Source organism: Dreissena polymorpha, chromosome 2, assembly GCF_020536995.1.
Source record: "Dreissena polymorpha isolate Duluth1 chromosome 2, UMN_Dpol_1.0, whole genome shotgun sequence".
Lineage (NCBI taxonomy): Eukaryota > Metazoa > Mollusca > Bivalvia > Myida > Dreissenidae > Dreissena > Dreissena polymorpha.
Genome location: NC_068356.1, coordinates 40,431,315 through 40,455,939, shown reverse-complemented (window position 1 = coordinate 40,455,939; position 24,625 = coordinate 40,431,315). Strand labels below are relative to the sequence as shown.

At 36.8% G+C, this 24,625-nt stretch overlaps 1 protein-coding gene across 2 annotated transcripts in view; it reads left to right on the top strand.

Moving 5' to 3' along the window:
* Positions 1–19,813, top strand: part of LOC127866713 (protocadherin Fat 4-like) — a 106,936-nt gene extending 87,123 nt beyond the window's left edge. Inside the window, exons 29-40 of one of the 2 annotated variants that reach the window (XM_052407458.1) lie at positions 4,585–4,802; positions 7,174–7,368; positions 8,357–8,467; positions 10,361–10,463; positions 11,796–12,044; positions 12,592–12,875; positions 14,063–14,151; positions 14,703–14,795; positions 15,504–15,651; positions 17,024–17,151; positions 17,485–17,510; positions 18,031–19,813. In XM_052407458.1, the coding sequence (XP_052263418.1) occupies positions 4,585–4,802; positions 7,174–7,368; positions 8,357–8,467; positions 10,361–10,463; positions 11,796–12,044; positions 12,592–12,875; positions 14,063–14,151; positions 14,703–14,795; positions 15,504–15,651; positions 17,024–17,151; positions 17,485–17,510; positions 18,031–18,104 (1,718 nt within the window). In that variant the 3' untranslated portion in view covers positions 18,105–19,813. Of the gene's footprint in view, positions 1–4,584; positions 4,803–7,173; positions 7,369–8,356; positions 8,468–10,360; positions 10,511–11,795; positions 12,045–12,591; positions 12,876–14,062; positions 14,152–14,702; positions 14,796–15,503; positions 15,652–17,023; positions 17,152–17,484; positions 17,511–18,030 lie in introns of those variants that run through there. The other variant, XM_052407459.1, reaches the window with a different exon arrangement.
* The last annotated feature ends 4,812 nt before the right edge of the window (positions 19,814–24,625 follow it).

The window sequence follows — 24,625 nt, the reverse complement described above, 5'->3', positions numbered from 1 at the left end:
TTTCGCACTCTTTTTTTCCCCTTTCACCCAGCGTCCAGCGTCTTCCCCTTTCTCTAAAAAAAACCCCTGGCTCTTATAGATTTATAGTAGCCCGGCGGGCGTCAGCTGGAAAATTTCAGTAGCCCGATGAAAAATTTCGGTAGCCCCCGGGCTCCGGGCAATGGATTTGTCGGACACTGATCTATGCACACATTCACTGCTGTTTCGTAATCAAGATTAATCCGGTTTTGACACAAAGGGATGTAGATTACACAAGGTACTTAACTGACACGTTACACTTCTTTAAAACGCGTGTGCAGTACAGCTGTATCGAATGCGTTGACTTCGTTTATGTAGAATGGTAATGAACTAGCGCTAATTGATTATAACTTTATTACCCATTAGGTGCATTGTGTTTTTCAGGGGTGTTGCATATTAGCCATCACGCAGCGAATGCCGATGAAAGACAATAAACCAACTGAAAAGATGACGATGTGTGATCAACATGCGTATTTATCACAAATTAATAAAGAAATTTTAATTGCTGTTTGTTGTTTGATTGTTTGCGTTTAACCACACTTATTACTATTTTATATGTATCAATTTATTTATGTTTAAATTATTGACATTATTGATTTATATACCGGTAGTTTACTTTTTAAGAACAAACACACAGAGTTTAAAATTTTAATGTTGATATCAGGGTAAAAAGTGACATTTGAGACCAATTACTGTTCTTAAAATTATCAAAAATGTACACTTGAAACTTTATTGAAAAGTGACAAAATAATTTCCTAACACTAGTTATTACCCATATTGTTCGCACCTTCCCTAATTGGTGCCGATAAAGGTACGATTGTTATCAGTATGGCAATTATAATAATAGAATAAGACTTATTGGCAATTGGCTTCGTTAAAAACACTCGTTAACGGTTATTCGATCCCACTTGTCCGCTAATCATAACAATGAACGTGTGAATGGCATACATTAAGAGGGTCCATTACTGTCCCTTGATAACAAAAGACTAGTTTATTGGCATGTGACAAACAGGCCCCACCTCCTGCAGTGATTCTCAAGTGTGTTCCCGCATTCGTACCACGATTTTTTGCACTGCGATTGATCGCGAATATGTATTACACACAAATTGGATATTGACTGTCGCATTTTTTTTAAATTCAAAATCAGAAATCGGCGAATTTAAGTGCTGACGAAATCGTCATTTTTATAAAAATGACGAAATTTTGTGCTGTCGAAAATAAATGGTTTCACAGTATCAGGGTGAGCTTTTGCTATATCCTCCTGGTCGCTACTTGGTGACCCTTTGCAGTCTCCTGTACAATGTTTCCAGGAAACTTCTTCACAGGTCAAATATCCTAGAGAGACATATTTTATATGGATCCTAACATGTGCCACTACAAGTCTGGCCATTATTTGGTAATCTCTACAGAAGAACGTTTTTCTGTTAGAGCTTCAACCCTTGTTACTTTTGCAAGGATAATTCCACCAGAACGTTCTATGAAGTTCTCTGGGAATTCTTTTCTGACTGGTTTTCGAGGGCATATTAATTACCTCATTCACTCTGCTAGTTGCATAGAGGTTTTTATGCCCCCGGTAGGGTGGCATATAGCAGTTGAACTGTCCATCAGTGTGTCAGTATGTCAGAATGTGTGTATGTGTGTATGTCAGTCTGTCCGAAAACTTTAATGGCCATAACTTTTTCAATATTGAAGATAGCAACTTGATATTTGGCATGCATGTGCATCTCACGGAGCTGCACATTTTGAGTGGTGAAAGGTGAAGGTCAAGGTCATCCTTCAAGGTCAAATGTCTAATATATGGCGTCTGTCCGTACGAAAACTTTAACATTGGCCATAACTTTTTAAATGTCCCCCACCCACCATAGTGGGGGGCATATTGTTTTTGCCCTGTCGGTTGGTCTCTACGTTGGTCTGTTTGCTCCAACTTTAACATTTGCAATAACTTTTTCAATATTCAAGATAGCAACTTGATATTTGGCATGCATGTGTATCTCATGGAGCTGCACATTTTGAGTGGTGAAAGGTCAAGGCTATCCTTCAAGGTCAGAGGTCAAATATATGTGGCCAAAATCGCTCATTTTATGAATACTTTTGCAATATTGAAGATAGCAACTTGATATTTGGCATTCATGTGTATCTCATGGTGCCACACATTTTGAGTGGTGAAAGGTCAAGGTCATCCTTCAAGGTCAGAGGTCAAATACATGTGGCCAAATTCGCTCATTTTATGAATACTTTGGCAATATTGAAGATACCAACTAAATATTTGGCATGCATGTGTATCTCATGGAGCCGCACATTTTGAGTGGTGAAAAGTCAAAGTCATCCTTTAAGGTCAGAGGTCAAGTATATGTTTTTTCAACTTTCAACTTTTTCAAAATTATTTTTTTCTAAGCGGCGTTCTCATGAAGCTGCACATTTTGAGTGGTGGAAGTTCAGGGTCAAGGTATCCATCAAGGTCAAAGGTAAAAAAAATATATATAAAAATTTCAAAGCCGCGCAATAGGGGTAATTGTGTTTCTGACGAACACATCTCTTGTTCTCATCTATTTCTTGATTATAAGAAATAAGTTTTTATCTACAATAAAGGACACAGACTATGCTCTCGCATACCTTGGCTTTCGTTAGTCATCACATGTCTGTGCTGACTTAGCTATTTTGGAACTGATCAAAGCCATGGAACTTCAACACTATTTCTTGTTCATTTCTTTACCTCTTAAGGGTTTTTGGCTTGCATTATTTGGTCGCTTACTAGGCTTCCTATGAACCTTCTCATCAGACTTAGTAACGTTTCCAAAATAATTTTAAGACGGTTTTCCTTCTTATTATGGCTTCAGCCATTCAGAGAAGTGAAATTCATGCTTTTTCTGTTGAATAAGACCATTGCAGTGATTCGATCGCGTCTTCACTTTGTTGTGTCAGCCAGGATTCCTTGCTTAATATCAACTTGCCTATATGGCTTCTTAAAATCTTCAAGTTCCCAAGTTTTTCTAAAACTGGTAGACATGGAGAGGAAGATAGACTCTGGCCAATCGGGGCTTTGAAGTTCTATCTCAGCAGTGTTAGTCTTTTTGAGGTTCTCGCAAGAGACTCTTCATTTCCCTAAAAAAGGGCGGGGGAAATATGCCTGAGGCTTCTATTTCTCGTGGTTAACCTCGACTTAGAAGGTTTACTCTTATTACTTATCTATGGATTCATTCCTTTTTAGGATCTGACCGCATGAATTAAGAGCTCTGTCTTTTTTGTGGGCGTATATTTATCACACCCCACTTTCTGACGTGCTCCAAGCTGTTTTCTGGATTAATTCGACCATCTTTTTCATCTTTTTATCTTCGTTCTCTGAAGTGCCAACAATACAATTTGTATATGTTTGGTCTTATTGCGGTTTCACTAACGGTAGTGTCTTTTACGACATACACATACTTACTCTGTCCGAGAAGTCACAATTAATACCGTTTTAACAAAGATTAGCTGATAACCCTTGTTTTGGGTTTTGCTATCATTAGCTGATAACCCTGTATATGGGTTCTACTGTGATGGGAAAATATATACAAACCTTCCCACCGCATCTTCAAAATCAGCTACTAGATAGCAGGTAACGTATTAATGATATTAAAACAAATTTTAAAAATAAAATTCATTTTAATTATCAAATACTTGCCTGCTATCGGTAAGTCCCACCTCCTGTCCCGCTCTTCGATTAATATTTTTAACCAGGTTTTCCGAAGGAAAAAACTGGTTATTAGATTGGCGAATGCGGGCGGGCTGGCTGGCTGGCTGGCTGATGGGCTGGCGGGAGGGCGGAACAAGCTTGTCCGGGCCATAACTTTGTCGTTCATTGTGAGATTTTAAAATCATTTGGCACATTTGTTAACCATCATTTGACGGTGTGTCGCGCGAAAAAATTACGTCAATATCTCCAAGGTCAAGGTCACACTTTGAGTTCAAAGGTAAAAAATAGCCATAAATGAGCTTGTCTGGGCTATAACTATGTCATTCATTATGAGATTTTAAAATCATTTGGCACATTTGTTCACCATCATGGGACGGTGTGTCGCACGAAAGAATCACGTCAATATCTCCAATGTCAAGGTCGCCACGACTAAAAATAGATTTATTTTAAAACAAACTTACAAAGGGGGTTAATTTTGTTTTTTCTCATTTTAAAAGTTCAGTTTGAGTTGTCTCCCTTTATCAGATTTTTTTTCACAATGAAAACCTGGTTTTGTGACAATTTTGTCCCTTGTTTATATATATTGTAAGCATATTGAGGGCTGGTTACTGGTTTTTGCCTGAGTTGCATTGCACTATGTTTAACCTAGTCTAAAATATTAGTAAAGAGGTGGCCGGTTCCCAGCTTGATTAAATTTCCAGATGAGTTAACACCCTTGGAAAGGTTCTAGCTATTAGATAGCAGGTAAGTATTTAATAATTAAAATGAATTTTTCTTTAAAAATTTGGGTATGATGCTGGTTTTGAAAGAAAAAATGTTTGTCAAAATTAAAATAACATAAGTACATTAAAGTAAAATGTAAACAACTAAATTTAGGATGGCTTTTTTTCCAGATTTCTTTGATGTCCGAAGAGATAGTGGAAAAATTTATGTGAAGCGTGGTCTAGTCCGTAATGTTGGTGTGTACAAGTTTTACGTTCAGGCCCAGGACAATAAAGGTACTGGATTCAGGACCAACGCATCTGTCACTGTGGATGTTCAGCCGTCTGCCAACTCGCCGCCCGTATGGGTGATACCACCAGTTGACAACATGACAATTTATGTTCTTGAGGTAACAGAATGGCTGATGACTGGTCAACAAGCATTATATCTATGATTATTTTAGTAATATATGTCAATAAGACTTTCATCAACATAAAGCACTTAATTTGATTTATCTATTAGTTTGTTAATTTTTTTTGCAAAATATATTAGTTACCTAGTATATAGACAATCCCAGAATCGATAAATTGACCGCCGCCATATTGGCTTTCACGTGACTCCGCCGCCATCTTGGTACTGAAGAATTTGACAGATCACAGCGGTCTACATAGGTGACATATAGAATGCTGTTATCTGTCAAATTCTTCACGTATATTTTTTCATGGACTCGAGGTGATGTACGCTCCGTGATTTGTTAAATGCTGAATTTTGCTGTATTTTTTTTAAAGAAATCCTTTCAGTTATGCCTTATGCTTAAAACACAATTATTTCTTTATTGAATTGTACTAATAAATTCCGTCAACGCATTGATTTCTTTCTTTAAGTTAAATGTTCACTTTACAATTAAGATTTAAAATAAACTTTTAAAACACAAACACAGTAATTTTGTTATGCCCCCTTTTCGAAGAAAAGGAGGCATATAGTGATCGGACTGTCCATCTGTCTGTCTGTATGTCTTTCCGTCACACTTTGCGTTTTATTTTCAAAAAATGCTCAAAACTTCTATGTCCCTTGAGATATAACCTTCATATTTGGTATGCATGTGTATATGGACAAGGCCTTTCCATACGCTTACATTTTTTTATGCCTGTGACCTTGACCTTGAACTTAGGGTCTGCGTTTAGGTTTCGAAATCTGCGTTTAGGTTTCAAAATGCTAACAACTTCTATGTCCCTTGAGATATAACCTTCATATTTGGTATGCATGTGTATATGGACAAGGCCTTTCCATACGCACAAAAAAATTTACCCCTGTGACCTTGACCTTGAACTTAGGGTCCGCGTTTAGGTTTCAAAATCTGCGTTTAGGTTTCAAAAAATGCTCATAACTTCTATGTCCCTTGAGATATAACCTTTATATTTGGTATGCATGTGTATATGGACAAGGCCTTTCCATACACACAAAAACTTTACCCCTGTGACCTTGACCTTGAACTTAGGGTCCGCATTTAGGTTTCCAAATCTGCGTTTAGGTTTTGAAAAATGCTCATAACTTCTATGTCCCTTGAGATATAACCTTCATATTTGGTATGCATGTGTATACGGACAAGGCCTTTCCATACGCACACATTTTTTTTTCCCTGTAACCTTTACCTTGAACTTAGGGTCTGCGTTTAGGTTTCGAAATCTGCGTTTAGGTTTCGAAAAATGCTCATAACTTCTATGTCCCTTGAGATATAACCTTCATATTTGGTTTGCATGTGTATACAGACAAGGCCTTTCCTTACGCACACAAATTTTGACCCCTACGAACTTGACCTTGAACTTGGGGTCCGCGTTTAGATTTCGAAATCTGTGTTTAGGTTTCGAAAAAAGCTCATAACTTCTATCAAGCGTTTATAGGGGGCATAAGTCATCCTATGGTGACAGCTCATGTTTCTTCGGTTATTATAGATTGTCAATTGAATTAAATTAATTAATGGTTAAAGAAACATCATCTGCATTTGAGGAACGAAAGCAGTCCCTCGGTGGGAGACGATGTCCCAATGGTGGATTAAAAGTGTTAATTGGTATGTCTGTGACAGCATATAGTTCACATGTGTAGATGCTGTTATTAAGATAAGATACCATGCGTCACCTTCGAATAACATGTAAAATGACAATAAAGGCCTAATTCATGCTGAGTTTTATCAGAATCGTAATTCTTTGTCTCTGGTTTTATGACTTAAACAATGTAAATGGACCTGATAAAAAATATTTATTTAAAAAATACGAACTGTTATATAATTATTGTATCGATAACAGAAACCGTCTAAATCTTCAAATATATTTAATAAATTCCCGTCACTTTGTTTTATTGTTCAGGGACCTGTACAAACATATAGGTCCCTGCTCTGTTCTTCAGTACCAAGATGGCGGCGGTAGGGGCGGTAATCCGGGAGTAATCAATTTTGGGATTGTCTATTATATTGTTTTTTTTGTGCAGTAGGTTATACTATGTAATCACATACCGGTACATGGACTGGGTAGTTCCTTTTCTTGTTTAACATATTTGTTATTGGTAAATATGTGGATCAATAATTGATTTCAAAGTCCAAATCCTTGAAATGGGTTTGGTTTAATTGAGGATACTGTAATTCTTTTCTTTCAAATACAAATATACTTGTAAAGTTAAATATGTGCAATATTGTTTGGTTAATTTATTTTTTGCAATAATCTTATTTTTTGCATTTTATATTAATAATTTATACTCTTTACTTTAAAAAAAGTGTCATCTTGTAGGAACAATATGATGGTATGCTGATTTATGATGTGTCTGCGAGAGACGAAGACACTGGCAATAATGGCATTGTAGACTACAGTTTCATGTACAATGGTGTTCAAACCCAAGAAACACCTGATTTCAAGATCAATCGAGTCACTGGAATGATATCGGCCAACAGAACATATGACCGTGAGACACAACCCAGATATGTGGTATGACTTGGTGGCTGTTCATTTTATGGCAAGAGATTAATTTAGTATTTTGCTTCAATGAGTCCCAGGACTCACAAATTTGTAAACAATGAGTCCCAGGGAAAATCTAAAAAGTCCCAGACCAGGGTGCAGAATCAACAGGGCTTTGCAAATATCTCAAGTTATTGAAATACATTTGCAAACATGTTTAGTGCATAAAAGAAATATTTTTTCGTGCAATATGCTGCAATGATGAGCATATTTACTATCAGTTTGATTGCACTGTATGCGGCAATGATGAGCATATTTACTATCAGTTCCATCAAGCTGTATGCTGCAATGATGAGCATATTTACTATCAGTTCCATCGCGCTGTATGCTGCAACGATGAGCATATTTACTATCAGATCCATCCCATCGTATGCTGCAATGATGAGCATATTTACTATCAGTTCCATCGTGCTGTATGCTGCAATGATGAGCCTATTTACTATCAGTTCCATCACGCTGTATGCTGCAATGATGAGCATATTTACTATCGGTTCCATCCCACCGTATGCTGCAATGATGAGCATATTTACTATCAGTTCCATCGTGCCATATGTTGCAATTATGAGCATATTTACTATCAGTTCCATTGTGCTGTATGCTCCAATTATAATCATATTCACTATCAGTTCCATGGCGCAGTATGCTGCAATGATGAGCATATTTACTATCAGTTCCATCATGCCATATGCTGCAATGATGAGCATATTTACTATCAGTTCCATCGCGCTGTATGCTGCAATGATGAGCATATTTACTATCAGTTCCATCGCACTGTATGCTGCAATGATGAGCATATTTACTATCAGTTCCATCGTGCCATATGCTGCAATGAGGAGCATATTTACTATCAGTTCCATCGTGCTGTATGCTGCAATGATGAGCATATTTACTATCAGTTCCATCGCGCAGCATGATGAGCCTATTTACTATCAGTTCCATCGCGCTGTATGCTTTTCAGCTGTTGTTGAAGGCCAGGGATAGGGGAGAGACGCCGTTGGAGACGACCAGATTCCTGACTGTGGTCATCAAGGATGTCAATGACAACAGACCAACCTTTACCAAATCCACGGTAATCCCCTGTTTGTTTCAATGTTTTGCTGTTGTTTTTGTTTCAATAGTATTTCAGTAATATCATCATATCTAAGTTAACCAACTCTTTCCTATGCTAACTGGTTTACGTGTACTAAGTTCTCATATTTATACCATTAACTGACAACTGCCCTTCTTGAGTCATGTGTATGGGGCAAATGGCTGCATGATAATAATGTCATGACTGATGGCCACACAGATATGTGTCCAGGCCAGTAATCCAAAACAGGATCCTTTGATTCGTTGTCCATTGCTCTACCAACTGACTTTGATGTCCGAGTTTGATTACCATTAATACACATAATTACAAACCCTTAAGTAGACTGTCAGTTATCATGAACATGAAGTAAGTAGAAGTAATAGGAACATAAATAGGTCGCTGTCGTGTAGTAGATATGGTTTTCCCCTAGCGACGGGTTTGATGCCCTCTGTGGGAGTGTCCTTTAGATCTCCCCGAACGACTCAAGTATTGGTTCTACCATGCAATGAAGCTTAAATAGATAGGATTAAACTTACATCTGACACTGTATGGATTCATTACGGCATTACCATTATAAAAATGTGTTCAAGTGTTTAAATCTTGTGCTCCCAGACAGTCCTCTCATTGCAAAAATATGTTCCAGCCAGTGTATTCAACCATACATTAATGTCCATTACAGGCTGAATTTGTAACTGTATTGGATTTAGATTTAAAGCTTGTAAATAAAAATATGTAGTTTTACAATGGAAAGCTTTTAAACTTTTGAGCAATTTGAAATAAAAAGTGAATTAAGTACTATTGTTTAAAAAGACTTAAGAATATTATAAAAATCAGTGGTGGATCTCAATGGATTGTACAAAAATCCATCCATTTGAGCAGCATTGTGGAAAATTGGGTTAAAGGCATGTGCAGTCTGCATAGGCTCAACAAGGAAAACACTTTCCACCCAGACTGGATTTGTGTTTTGAAGACTTAGTTTGAACAAAATATTCCATAAAAAAGTTGTTATTATGCCCCCCTTCGCCGCCCTTTGAAGAAGAGGGGGTATATTGTTTTGCACATGTCGGTAGGTCGGTCCGTCCGTCCACCAGATGGTTTCCGGATGATAACTCAAGAACGCTTAGGCCTAGGATCATGAAACTTCATAGATACATTGATCATGACTAGCAGATAACCCTATTGATTTTGAGGTCACTAGGTCAACGGTCAAGGTCACAGTGACTCGAAATAGTAAAATGGTTTCCGGATGTTTACTCAAGAACGCTTAAGCCTAGGATCATGAAACTTCATATGTACATTGATCATGACTCGCAAAAGACCCCTATTGATTTTCAGGTCACTAGGTCAAAGGTTAAGGTCACGGTGACTTGAAACAGAAAAATGGTTTCAGGATGATTACTCAAGAACGCTTACGCCTAGCTAGGATCATGAAACTTCTTAGGTACATTGATCATGACTTGCAGATGACCCCTATAGATTTTTAGGTCACTAGGTCAAAAGTCAAGGTCACGGTGACTTGGACCAGTAAAATGGTTTCCAGATGATAACTCAAGAACGCTTACACCTAGGATCATAAAACTTCATAGGTACATTGATCATGACTCGCAGATGACACCTTTTGATTTTCAGGTCACTAGGTCAAAGGTCAAGGTCACAGTGGCTTGACACAGTAAAATGGTTTCCGGATGATAACTCAAGAAAGCTTGCGCCTAGTATCATGAAACTTCATAGGTACATTGATCATGACTCACAGATGAACCTATTGATTTTCAGGTCACTAGGTCAAAGGTCAAGGTCACAGTGACAAAAAACATATTCACACAATGGCCGCCACTACAACTGACAGCCCATATGGGGGACATGCATGTTTTACAAGCAACCCTTGTTTTTCAGGAGCAATTTACTGTGCAAGAGAACACCGATGTAGGCTCCAGATTTGGTCGAGTGACAGCCACAGACCCAGACCAAGCACCTGTCATCCTTTACAAGATTATTGGTAGGTCACTTCTGCTCTGGCACCCATCATCCTATACAAGATTATTGGTAGGTCACTTATGCTCTAGGACCTGTCATCCTATACAAGATTATTGGTAGGTCACTTCTGCTTTAGGACCCGTCATCCTATACAAGATTATTGGTAGGTCACTTCTGCTCTAGCACCCGTCATCCTATACAAGATTTTTGATAGGTCACTTCTGCTCTAGCACCTGTCATCCTATACAAGATTATTTGTAGGTCACTTCTGCTCTAGCACCCGTCATCCTATACAAGATTATTGGTAGGTCACTTCTGCTCTAGCACCGTCATCCTATACTAGATTATTGGTAGGTCACTTCTGCTCTGCACCCGTCATCCTATACAAGATTATTGGTAGGTCACTTCTGCTCTAGCACCCGTCATCCTATACAAGATTATTGGTAGGTCACTTCTGCTTTAGGACCCGTCATCCTATACAAGATTATTGGTAGGTCACTTCTGCTCTGCACCCGTCATCCTATACAAGATTATTGGTAGGTCACTTCTGTTCTAGCACCCGTCATCCTATACAAGATTATTGGTAGGTCACTTCTGCTCTAGCACCCGTCATTCTATACAAGATTATTGGTAGGTCACTTCTGCTCTAGCACCCGACATCCAATACAAGATTATTGGTAGGTCACTTGTGCTCTAGGGATAAAGTGGCAGTTTCATCACAGCATGTTAGTCTGGTTTGAAGAAATGTGCCTCTTCAAAGGCTTAGTAGGGACAGCACTTTCGGCCAAAACTGGATTTTTCCTAAAAAGAGACTTTCTTTACACAAAAAAATAAAAGCGGAAAGTGTTTATTTCCCTGATAAGCCTGTGCAGACTGCACAGGCTAATCTGGGACAAATCTTGACACACATGCTTTAAGCCCCATTTTCCCAGAGGAAGGTTCAATTACATAATGTCACAATAATTCAGCCATGAACTGTGTATCTTGATTTATTGTACCAGCTATGAATATTCCACAAAGGAAAATTATTAGTTCTTGCTGCCTCTTTTTGTAAAATAACTTCCAATGAAGAAATGTTGTTTTGTTCTTACTTATTTTCTTTATCTTTTTAACCTAGTAGATATTATGTTTCTAAACATGTACTGGTTATGGCAAAAAGCTTTTTTCCACTTTGCCAATAAACTTTAAAATGAGGAATTTTAAAGTACCAGTTTCATATAATATTTTTAGTACTTACAATATTTTTTAATTTTAGTTTAATTAAATGCAGCATAAGTGGTAAATATTGTTGATATACATACGTGTACATATGTAGCCTTGAAAACTGAACATCTTTATGCATTCCTTGTTTTAGCTGGAAATGAAGATAACAATTTTGAAATCGATGCAAGCACAGGTGATTTGATACTGGTCAACAGGCTGGATCGCGAGAAGAAAAGTATCTACTACCTCGATGTTCAGGCATACAATGAAAAACCAGAAACAGACTACACTGTGATTCGTTATAGACGGGCCATTGACAGAAGCATTATAACAGTGAAGATTTCTGTCGGAGATATTAATGACCTGGCACCAGTTTTCCTGGACGACAAATATTTTGGATGTAAGTTTATTGTGAATGATAATTCTGAATGCAAAGTGTGATTATGCATGTTCATATGGTTGGAACTTTTCTTCAGTCTATAAGGATTTTTTTCAGGAAGCAGTTTTTTATGTCCCCCACCACTATAGTGGGGGACATATTGTTTGTGCCCTGTCTGTTGGTTTGTTGGTATGTTGGTTTGCGTCAAACTTAAACATTTGCCATAACTTTTGCAATATTGAAGATAGCAACTTCATGTTTGGCATACATGTGTATCTCATGGAGTTGCACATTTTGAGTGGTGAAAGGTCAAGTCCAGGTCATCCTTCAAGGTGAAAGGTCAAATATATGGGGACATAGTGTTTCACAAACACATCTTGTTTTTATTGTGTCTAATGAAATCAGAAACCAATTTTTGTGCATAAACATGTTGGAATGCCTTTAAAGTGGATATCATTAATTTGTTGGATGTATTCGTAATGTATTATTTTTAATTTATGCTTTATTTCACATGACTGCTCTTTCATGATTATTGCAAACGTCATTTTAATTTTGTTTTTGTTCAAAGGTGTATCAACAAGGTCAGCACTGGACGAGCACATCTTCACTGCGAAGGCTAGAGATCTTGATGCTGTAGGGACGGGAATAGTGCGCTATAGCCTGGTTGGTTCAGGTCATGTGCGACAGGTTGGTGATAAGGTGATCAATGTTTTTGACATCAACAAGAAGTTTGGAGTCGTCACGAACAAAGTGGTGATGGGAAATTTCGCTCAGCAAACATTCCAGGTGACGATAAATGCACGTGATGACGAGGATGTCACAACTGCTGAATCTGCCAACACCACTGGCTTGGTATGGATTGTGTCTGTTCATTATGTTATACTGTAATGCTGTGATAATTGTGTATAAATGTAAGATAAATACATTTTTAAGAGGCAGGTGAACCATGATTTTTATTGATACAGAGAGTAATTCAAATTTTCAGTTGAGCTTGGTTCTTGTTAGTGAGGACCATTAATTGTTTGACATTTTTTTGTTCACACTTGTATAAATATAACTTTATAAATAAGGCTAGATGAACCTGTTTCTGAAAAAAAAATGTGCCCCTGTCCTGTCTGTCTGTCCCTGCGAGGTGAACCCAAATTGTTGGTTATCCTAAATGATGTGTTTTGTCAAACTTCAATAACCATTTGCTACAAAGCTTTCATACTTGCCTGGATGTTATATATGAAACATTAATACACACAAATCCCCTGGCGTCATTTCAACCTTGACTTTGACCTTCTTTTGGACTTAATCAGAGGGTCCAAATTGTTGGTAACCCAAAATGATCAGGTTTTTTTCAAACATGAAAACTGTTTTGCTTCAGAGCTTTCATACTTGATGCAGCCACATCACCTTTTTAGGACTAATTTAAATGATCCAAGTTTTAAGTTAATTTATATTGATCATTTAATTTACATCAATACTACTTACTAGTAAGCTTTGATACTTTGGTAAACACTCAGGATACTGACATCACCTTGGTAAACACTCAGCATACTGACATCACCTTGGTAAACACTCAGCATACTGACATCACCTTGGCCAACACTCAGCATACTTACATCACCTTGGTAAACACTCAGCATACTGACATCGCCTTGGTAAACACTTGGCATACTGACATCACCTTGGTAAACACTTGTCATACTGACATCACCTTGGTAAACACTATGCATACTGGCATCACCTTGGTAAACACTCAGCATACTGACATCACCTTGGTAAACACACAGCATACTGACATCACCTTGGCAAACACTCAGCATGCTGACATCACCTTGGTTAACACTCAGCATACTGACATCACCTTGGTAAACACTCAGCATACTGACATCACCTGACCTCATTGTGACCTTGACATTATCATAATTTTGGATTAAAACTTATTATATTGGCATTTTGATCAATACTGGCAAGGACTCCCCACGGGGAATTAGTCTTCATGAAAAATAGCATCTTTTTGTTGTGGAAAATACCTGTTATCTGATTTCTAGATCTTTGTGACTGAACCTAGCAACGAGGTACAGCTGGTATTGACACAGCCTACGTCTGAAGTTAGACTCTACAAAGAGCAGATTCAAAAGTATGGTTGCAAGAGTTGTTGTTATATTTATAAAATGATTGCAAGTGACTTGTTGGGACAACAGACTCGACTTACATGATTGTTTAAATATATTGAGATTTGTTTAACATATTAACAATTATTATACTGAATTTTCCCTAACATTATATATAGTTCATAAATATCTATAAAACAAATTGAGTATCATAATATGTGAACACAATGTCCATAAAAATGCTCCATACAATCTGGTTTTGAATTATTTTTTTTCCCAAAAACATGAATACATTTGATGCATGGAAAGGCTAATATATCACAAACATGAATACATTTGATGCATGGAAAGGCTAATATATCACAAACATGAATACATTTGATGCATGGAAAGGCTAATATATCACAAACATGAATACATTTGATGCATGGAAAGGCTAATATATCACAAACATGAATACATTTGATGCATGGAAAGGCTAATATATCACAAACATGAATACATTTGATGCATGGAAAGGCTAATATATCACTGGTCATATTTGAAGCATGATGCATACTTCTTGCTTTTCTTGCAGCATTTTAGCTGAGGCCAATGATGTGGACTATGTGTGCATCAACAAGATACAGGACCATGTGGTTAATGATCAAGGGGACGTAACTGCTCTCTGGTGAGATGTAGTCTCTCTTGTTGATTACCATTCTGGCGAACTGAACTCTATGCATATGCGTAAAGTGTCATCCAATATTAGCCTGTGCAGTCCCACAGGTTACTCAGGGACACCAGTTTCAGACGAAATTGGATTTCTGCTAAGAAGAGACTTTCTTAAAATAAAAAATACATTAAAAGTGGAAAGTTTTGTAACTGATTAGCCTGTGGGGACTGCACAGGCGAATCTGGGACGTTACTTCACGCTCATACAGTAAGACCAGATTTTCCAAAACAAGGCTCAATAATCAAATGCTTAATAGAATGTTTCCCAGGGAAGATATCCTAGCTTAGTGGTTAGGAGCAATAGATGGTATGGTAAAGTAACGATTCCACATATATCCAGCAGGCAGTTATGTTGTTCATGTTCCAGAATGCATTTTTTATCTGCATGGATTTCATAACATTTATCAGTACCATACCCATTAAACCATGGCGACCCTTTGTACGTTATTGATACATTATCACTGATTACATAATTTGAGCCCCATTGTGCAAAAATGTTTCTTATACTATATGCGGCCAGCATGGCTCGAGATCAGCCTGCACATCTTTACAAGCTGGTCAGGAGATTCTGTCTGAGCGAATGTTAGCCCAAAATCTATCATGACTCAATAGCAGACAGGGAAGCACCTAACACTGGTGATCACAGCATTTCTTGTGTTTTTAGGACGGATGTATTTCTGTCTGGTATACGCCACAACAAAGTTATCAATACTTACAAGCCCCTGAGTGGGGTAGAATTCCTGAACATCATTCAGCGTGAGAAGAGCAACAGGAAATCTGACTTTGACCTGCTTTACATACGTGAATCCAAGGTATGTCAGTCTGGATTTTATAATTATAAGTGTTATTTTACCATTTATATGAATAATATCTACCTTTCTGTATGTATGAATTAGACCTCAGATTTTGTGTGTTATTTTGCATTCAATGTTACTTTTGTGCGTTTAATGTGTTTTATGCTTGTTTTAATATCAATATAAAAATAATGATTTGATTGTAAATGACCTACTTTAAACACATATCAAATACATGTAGTCAAAGTAATGATAATATTTTTATGCTCCCCGAAATAAAATTGCCAGTTTGTCCTTCCTTCCTTACTTCCGTCATACTTTTGTTACCGTTTCTCATAGCGCCTTCAATACTTTACAAATCTCTTTCATATTTGGCATGTAGGTACCTTGCATGGACCTCTACCTTTTGATGAGGTTTGAGGACACTGGATTCAAGGTCAAGGTCACCAAGGCTAATAATAATAGATTTTCCGTCACATTTTTGTTACAGTTTCTCATAGCGCCTTCAATACTTTACCGATCTCTTTCATATTTGGCATGTAGGTACCTTGCATGGACCTCTACCTTTTGATGACGTTTTAGGTCACTGGGGTCAAGGTCACCGAGGCTTATAATAGATTTCTGTCACACTTTTTTACAGTTTCTCATAGCACCTTTAATACTTTACCGATCTCTTTCATATTTGGCATGTAGGTACCTTGCATGGACCTCTACCTTTTTATGCGGTTTGGGGTCACTGGGTTCAAGGTCAAGGTCACCGAGGCTAATAATAGATTTTCCGTCACACTTTTGTTACAGTTTGTCATAGCACCTTCAATACTTAACTGATCTCTTTCATATTTGGCATGTAGGTACCTTGAATGGACCTCTACCTTTGGATGAGGTTTGAGGTCACTGGGTTCAAGGTCAAGGTCACTGAGGCTAATAATAGATTTCCGTCACACTTTTGTTACAGTTTCTCATTGCGCCTTCAATACTTTACCGATCTCTTTCATATTTTGCATGTAGGTACCATGCATAGACCTCTACCTTTTGATGAGGTTTGAGGTCACTGGGGTCAAGGTGAAGGTCACTGAGGCTAATAATAGATTTTTTTAGGTGTTTATTAACACATTGATTGACAAAGCGCATCATTGGGGAGCATCCATCAGTTTCACTGATATTCTTGTTTTTATAGAAATAACCTTCTTCCAACAACAAGTTGTGAATGTGAAGTCAGTACAGGCTAATCAGGGAGGACATTCTTTGCCTGGAAAGGATTGTTGTTTAGAAGAGACAATCCTGAATCAAGTCTTTCCTAAAGATGGAAAATACCATCCCTGATTAGCCTTGATGGACTTGTTTTCCATGAGGGAGGCTTCATTTTATTCGCAGTATTTTCCATCTTCAGTTACGCAGCAGCTCCAACGAGGTCGAGCTGAGTGATAACGCTGTGCTCGTCATCATGATCATCATTGCTGTCCTTATCTTCCTCGTCATTGTCTTCTGCCTTATTGCCTTCATGTGCATTCGAGCCATGTGAGTGTCGTAAGATAAATCTCTTAAAAGGATTGGTGTTTGTTTCACAAATGTTAACGGTTCTTTAGTTATATAACGATAGTCTGTTAGCTGATCAAACTGTACCTATACAAGCATAGCAAATCTGAGCACTTACCAGCACAAAGCTTATATACAGAGAACAAATTATTGTGTATCTTTTATTGAAATTTAAATATTTGCTATGTATTTGATTTAGTATAAGTTGATACTATCAGATGCACTTGCAAAAAAATTGCACAAAATGTTCATTTCTTGTCAAACAACATAAATAATTTTCTATTGATTAATAATTCAAAATTCTTTGAATTTCAGGAAACGCGAAAAGAAAGCTCGCTTATGTAAGTATTATTTTAATACACCTTTGACATATATTAAAATTAATTAATTGGATATAAATGAAAACATATCTGTGAAATATAAAACAAAATAATATTTTTTTACTTAACTGTATTACGTACTATCTGCTTTATTTTACAAAATGACATTTGTTATACTCAGTATTAAATTTAAGAAAAGTGCCTTTTACAGAAATTCCTTAACAAATTCGTCTGATTCTTGTTATTGTAGTAGATGTGTTTGTCCATTACATTTGATTTGTGCTCTGAGAAAACGTGGTTAAAAGCATATGAATAAAGTGTTGTCCCAAATTAGAATGTGCAGTCCACAGGCAAATCAGGGACAGCTTCCACCTTAACTTGATTTTCATCAAGTTGAGTCTCCTTCAAACAAAAAATACAATAAAAGTGGAAAGTGTCATCTCTAATTAGCCTGCAAACTGCACAGGCTAATCTGGGACGATACTTTGAGCATGTGCATTTAACCCCTTTTCACAAAGTGTGGCTCATTTAAACATTTCAGTGCACAAAACCTATGCTACCCCCAGCGCCAATAATCGTCGCAGAACCGGTAGAGCCAGAGCCGATTATTTATGACAATCGAGCATACATCCAGGAGGAGCCACAGCCCCAAAAGACCTTCCAGACTGAACCAGTCCACGTTCAGTATGCGGTTGTTCAGCGACGACCTGAGACCCAGGTCGTCACTCGCCGCATGGAATATGTCCCTGACGAAGACCAGGAAGCCATTGTTGTCGAGGTTGATGATGATAATCAGAGAAGACCTGAAGGACGCGAGTATCGCATTGTGACGGAGGTTGCAAATTAGGAATTGTTTCTAAGAATATGATTGGTCATGTGAACATTGTGGAATGTTTATGCTTTGCTGAACAAAAGTGCACTATAAATGCCTAACATTCCTTAAATTGTTATGATGCATGGATATAACAGAATATAGCCGTCTGAAATACTTATACCTTTAAAATGCAGTTCAAGACAAATACAAAATTTCAATCAAATTTGATTTTATCATGTAATGTTATGCAGAGATTACAGTTGCCTAATGTTAAGTTCTTGAGTGTTCATTTATAATTTTGAGGATGAAAAAAGCAGAAAATGTCACATACAATCAAACATACATTCTGTTACCTCAACATAACCAATTCAAGAATATTTTGGCTCATTAATTTCAATGTTTTGTCAATATTTTTGTAATGAAGTGCTTTTCCATTGTTGTCAGACATCTGTTGGTTTATTTTATGTGTATTTGTTAAAACTATAATAACAGCCTCGGGTTGCCATGCAGCTATAGTCATGAATGGGACAAACATCTAGATTCTATGTACAGTGCATTTTGTATTAATGAGCCCCTCTGTGGAAAAACTATGTTTAATTCATGTGCGCACAGTATCGTCCCATATAACCCGCACTGGCTAACCAGGTATGACACTTTCTGTGAAGACTGGATGTTTGCTTAGAAGAGACTTAGTTTACACAAAAAATTTAAATGGAAAATGTTGTCTCTTATTAGAGCCTGTTTTCCCATATCAAGGCTCAAGTAGAATTATGTTTTGTTACTTTGAAAATGGTGGCAATATGCATTTAACCCTTTGCATGCTGGGAAATTTGTTGTCTGCTGAATTTCTAAAATTAGCATTTTCTTAGATTTTTTTTCAAAAAATACTATCAGAATAGCAAACAGTTTGGATCCTGATGAGACGCCACGTTCTGTGGCGTCTCATCTGGATCCAAACTGTTTGCAAAGGCCTTCAGTTCGGTTCCAGCACTGGAAGGGTTAACCTAATGCTGCTTTTCACTTGCTATTATATATGTTTAAGAATGATTTCTATTTGCATTAGTAACATGTTAGTGATGATGTATTCCTATTTATCATGAAACTAGAATCTCCTTGTCTGGTGTTGAGGTGTTTTCTGTTGTTCATTTACACCTTTTCAGAACCTAAATAGTTTTGGTATAATTTTTTGTAGCATTCATTTGCAATTTATTTGGATGGTTTATTTTTTCAAAGAAATATTATATTATGAATTTATCAACAATAGTTAGGAGCAAATCGCGTTTGGATTTGCTGTAATTTACTTTCCAGCCATTTCTTTCCCTAAAAAGAGGTTCAATCACCATCTTTTGCAATGTTATTTCCTCGTGGTAGAGTTTGCACATGTAAATGTTTATATACTTGTAGCGTAACAATGTGCTTGTATGTACCATTACACACTTTTATTTACTATATGACATTCCATATTGAAAGTGTTAGACATATTTTTGACAATAAATTTTATACAAAAATACATGAAGTGCCTATTCTTTCTCAACAAATAGTGCATAAAAGTGACGATCAGTTTAATTCTTTGTATTGAAATCCTGCGAGAATCTACAAATATCTAAACAAACTGGATTCTGATAAGAACCAAACTTCTAAAATTCTTAGATAGTCACTCGAGATTTGATGTGCAACATACGATAAATGGAAGTACTTGTACTGTTTTTTACATTTTAAACATTGTTAATTTTGGCATCGATGTCTGCAACACTGAGAGATTGTATACTCACTGTCTGAACTCGTTACCGTGGTATTGTACTGAACATGCCTGATGAATCTATGACAGCAAAACAATGCTGTCGTAGCAGGATTATGTTCATGTGAAACAGTGTAAACTTTTGTTTATAAACAATGTATGCGCAACAACAATCAAGCGAAAGAGTTTAATTTTACCTAAAGCCTAATTTTTGAACCCATTTAATCCTGTCTCAATATTGATTGAGATTTCATTTTGAAATGTTTCCAACAGGTTTCATGAAGATTGGGCAATTTATGTTGCCTCAATCTTAAATAAGGGCAATAATTAGTTCTTACCAAGTTCCATCAAGATTAAGCAATAAATGTGGCCATTAACAGTGTGCACAAGCTTTTTCTTTAATTTGACATATCTACTTAGTTAATGACCCGATTAAGAACTTGGCTGTCATATTATTGGGACATGTTCTGTCCAAGTTTCATGAAGATATGTGGCCTCTAGAGCAAGCCCTTATTTTATCCTATTACCAGATGAAAATCGATAGTATAACAACAATTGTATAAACTTTACCTTAAAGTTTATACTCTCTATTTTTAGATCAGATTTGGGTTTTTCCAAAAATTGGAGAATATGTTTTTGTGAACTACGGAAAGATAAAATCGTCAAAACATGCGATATTTTATAATTATTAATAAAACAAGAGGGCCATGATGGCCCTGAATCGCTTACCTGACTAACCTTGCTTCATGAACTTAATTTTATTAGACCCATATACAATTCCAAGCCAAATTTCATTAATTAATACATTCTGACAAAATTTCATTAAGACGTGATGAAAACTGTGACCTCTTTCATCTACACAAGGTTTTACTAGAATTTGCCCCGTGACCTAATTTTTGACCCCAGATGACCCATATACGATCCAAAATCAGATATTATCAAGATAAACATTCTGACCATATTTCATTAAGATCATATGAAAACTATGACCTCTATTGTCTTCACAAAGTTTTTCTATGATTTGACCTAGTTTTTGACCCCAGATGACCCTAATACAATCCCAACCCAGATTTCATCAAGATTAATATTCTGGCCAAATTTCATAAAGATTTAATGAAAACTGTGACCTCTACTGTCTACAAAAGTTTGTTTTTTTAATCTGACCTAGTTTTTGACCCTAGATGACCCAAAGTCAATCCCAATCCAGATTTTAACAAGACAAACATTCTGACTATATTTCAATAAAATCTGATGAAAACTGTGACCTCTATAGTCTACACAAGGTTTTTCTATTATTTGACCTAGTGCCTAGTTGCTGACCCCAGATGACCCAAATACAATCCAAACAGGGCTTCTCTTGCCCAAAAATTTCTGTGGCCAACATTTTAGCCAAATGGAATTTTGTGTAGCCAAATTTTAGAAACTGTAGCCAAAGTTTTAGCAAAGCATTTGCAGGGGTCAAAGTTGGATATTTTGAAAATCCTGAACTTAAAGCTGGGGGCCAGGGGGCCGCAGGGCCCTCGGTGGGTCCAGGGGGCCAGAGGCCCCCAGAAATTCCTGGATTCGACACATTTAAAGGGTGCCTGTACCTGTTCTGGTGATTCTATTTTCTTAAAAAAACAACATACACATATATTGAAAAAATCTTCATGTATTTGATAAAGAACACAAAGTTAGTCAAAAGGCAATTCATTCACATGCACCCTCTGTCTGGCATGGACTCGACTGCAGGTGTTGCTTTTGAAGAACCAGATAAAACCTGTAACAGTGGTTACAAATTATATTTTTCACACATACTTTAAAAGTCAATAATACATGTTTAATTAATGCAGAATCAAATGTCACCATTTATATTCACAGAATCATGCTGCCAGAAGCCTCCACATACACCTAAGAAAATTGGGTATGGTGGCTTCTGCTAAACAGTTAAAATTGAAAATTTCAGCATGGGTTTCCCTAGTTTTTATCCCAATCGTTGTTTGAATGCTAAATAATTGTATCCTGGTGTGACCCAAATTTGACGATGTAACGGTTACATGAAGCAATATTTAGCAAATAATTTAAGAAATAATGAATGTTTAATAGCACAAAATAATAATTTTAAACTCGGCTGTATTACTTTGAAATGATTCCAAGACAATAATCATCCATTTAATCGATAAAAATAGAACATCGTCGAATTAAGGTGTCGGCGAATTTGGATTACGGTAGGTTGCCCATATTTGTTTTACAAAAAGTAAAAAAACAAAACATTTCTTGCTGCTGGGCTCATATGTTGGGGACAATAAAACATTTTATTTAACTAAAAAAGACCTGTCCCAGTCAGCAAAAATGGCGTATTTGATCGTATTTTCAATTACTGTTAAAATTCTTTTCCTGATTTATGCTTTATTCAAAGGTCAAAATGTTTTAAAAGCTCACAATCAATGAATCATACGTTATTAATAAAAAAAAATTGGCAAATTTGCTAGATCTATCTTGCTGATTTTTGATGCAAAACAACCTAAACAGTAAACTTAAGAAACAGAAAATACGACCAAATTCGGGGTGTTAGTTTAAAAAAAAAAAAAAACCTACCTGGTTGGTCTTGATGGTTCTTATATTCTTTATGTGATAAGGGCCCTCTGCGTGGAGACGCAATGCCTTCTTCCCACAAGACTGATAATTCAGGGTTTTCTTACAAACTTCTCAAACCGCTTTTCCACAAGCTTCCACTAGACAACAGCGGGGAAAGGCCACCCATTATAAACTGTACGCTGAAGTTTCTTTAGCTACCAACAGGCAAGTATCTCGTTGCCATTTTTCTCAACTTAAGTCTAAACACAGCTTCCCATTCGGCATCAAATATACGCAAAAAGTACTCAAATTGATTTAAATCGGCAGCAATCTTTAATCTTTAATCAGATGTAATTGTTTATTTAATCCTCTACGATGTACAATTTGTTTTCACATCAGTAATTTGTCTCGATGACCGGTGTTAATGCCGACTGTGTATGAATTTTTCAGGTCAATAACACGGCAATGTATTGATGCACAGTCTACAGTTGAAAGCGGTTAATATCTGGGACTGCATGTCAGGAAAAAAATCAATACCGATAATTCGCATTGTTCATTAATTAAGCAACGATTAATAACACTTATCCTTTATGGATTTTCATGAAAGAAAAACCATAATAAAGAAAATTTTATTCTCTTTAATCTGATATATAAACAAGTTTGGAAAGAATTGGATGAAAAATTTGGACTTTATTGCATAAACACCATTTTCTCAATTCAAGGGGAGGTAATTCTGTACTTCATGGACCAATAATGCTCATTTTTTGTAGGGTTCGTGTCCTCATTGATATAAAGACACTGTGCAAATTTGGAAAGGATCGGACAAAAAATGTGGAAGATTTTTGAAAGTTTTCACAAAATAGGCAAAAACGAATAAACATGCAAAGTTCAACGAGCTCCTGCGGCCATGTTTTTTGACGAATCAAATTTCTTTGAACAAATTTTTCAGGGGAGCCTTCAAAGGTCATCCCTGTGAAATTTTTTGAAAATCTGATGAGCGGTTTCTGACAAGAAGATTTTTTAAGGTTTTTACCATATATGGTCATGGCGGCCATCTTGGTTATGTGATCAAATTTTTTTTAACAATTCTTTTGTCCCATGACCTAGGGATGCTCCACATGAAATTTAGTTGAAATTGGCTCAATGGTTTAATTACAAATTGTTTACAGACAGACAGACGGACGGATGGCCGGACGCCGGACGGTGAGTGATCACAATAGCTCACCCCGAGCTATCGCTCAGGTGAGCTTAAAAGGGAGGAAATTATAGGATAAATATTAATATAAATATCGGCAAGCCTCGCGCTACAACGGTTCTAAGCCTCGCATAATAAATTTGATCTTTATCCAAAACTCACATAATATCATATATTGACCTATTGACCAAGAATTTGACCCTTAGTGACCCAGTTTCAAACTCAGCCGAGATATTATTGACAAATATTCTGAGCAAGTGTTAACAAGGATTTACTAGAACTATTCAAGAAAACTGGCCTGCCCCCTGACAGCCATGTTTTCCATTTTTGATCTCGGCTGAGATATCATTAAAACATGTTCTGAGCAAGTTTCATGACTTTTGGGCAAACAATTTAACATCTAGTATGTTCATTAGGTTTTACTAAAGCCAGATATGGACAATTGCTCTGGCTATGGCAGCAATGTTTTTCAGTGGACCACAACTATTTTCCAACTTTGCCAAGATATGATTGGGACAAACATTCTGAGCAAGTTTTATGATGATTGGGCGAACAAATGTGACTTCCATTCTTGCCTAGCATTTCCTTTAAGTTGACCTAGTAATCTAGTTTTTGAAACCATGGGACCCAGCTTCAAACTCCCCAAAGATATAATTGGGATAAATGTTCTGACCTCTCTTTTGAAGATTGGCACTAAATGTGGCCTCTAGAGAGTGAAGATTGGCACTAAATGTGGCCTCAAGTGAAATCTCTCTTTTGAAGATTGGCACTAAATGTGGCCTCAAGAGAGTGAAGATTGGCACTAAATGTGGCCTCAAGAGAGTGAAGTCTCT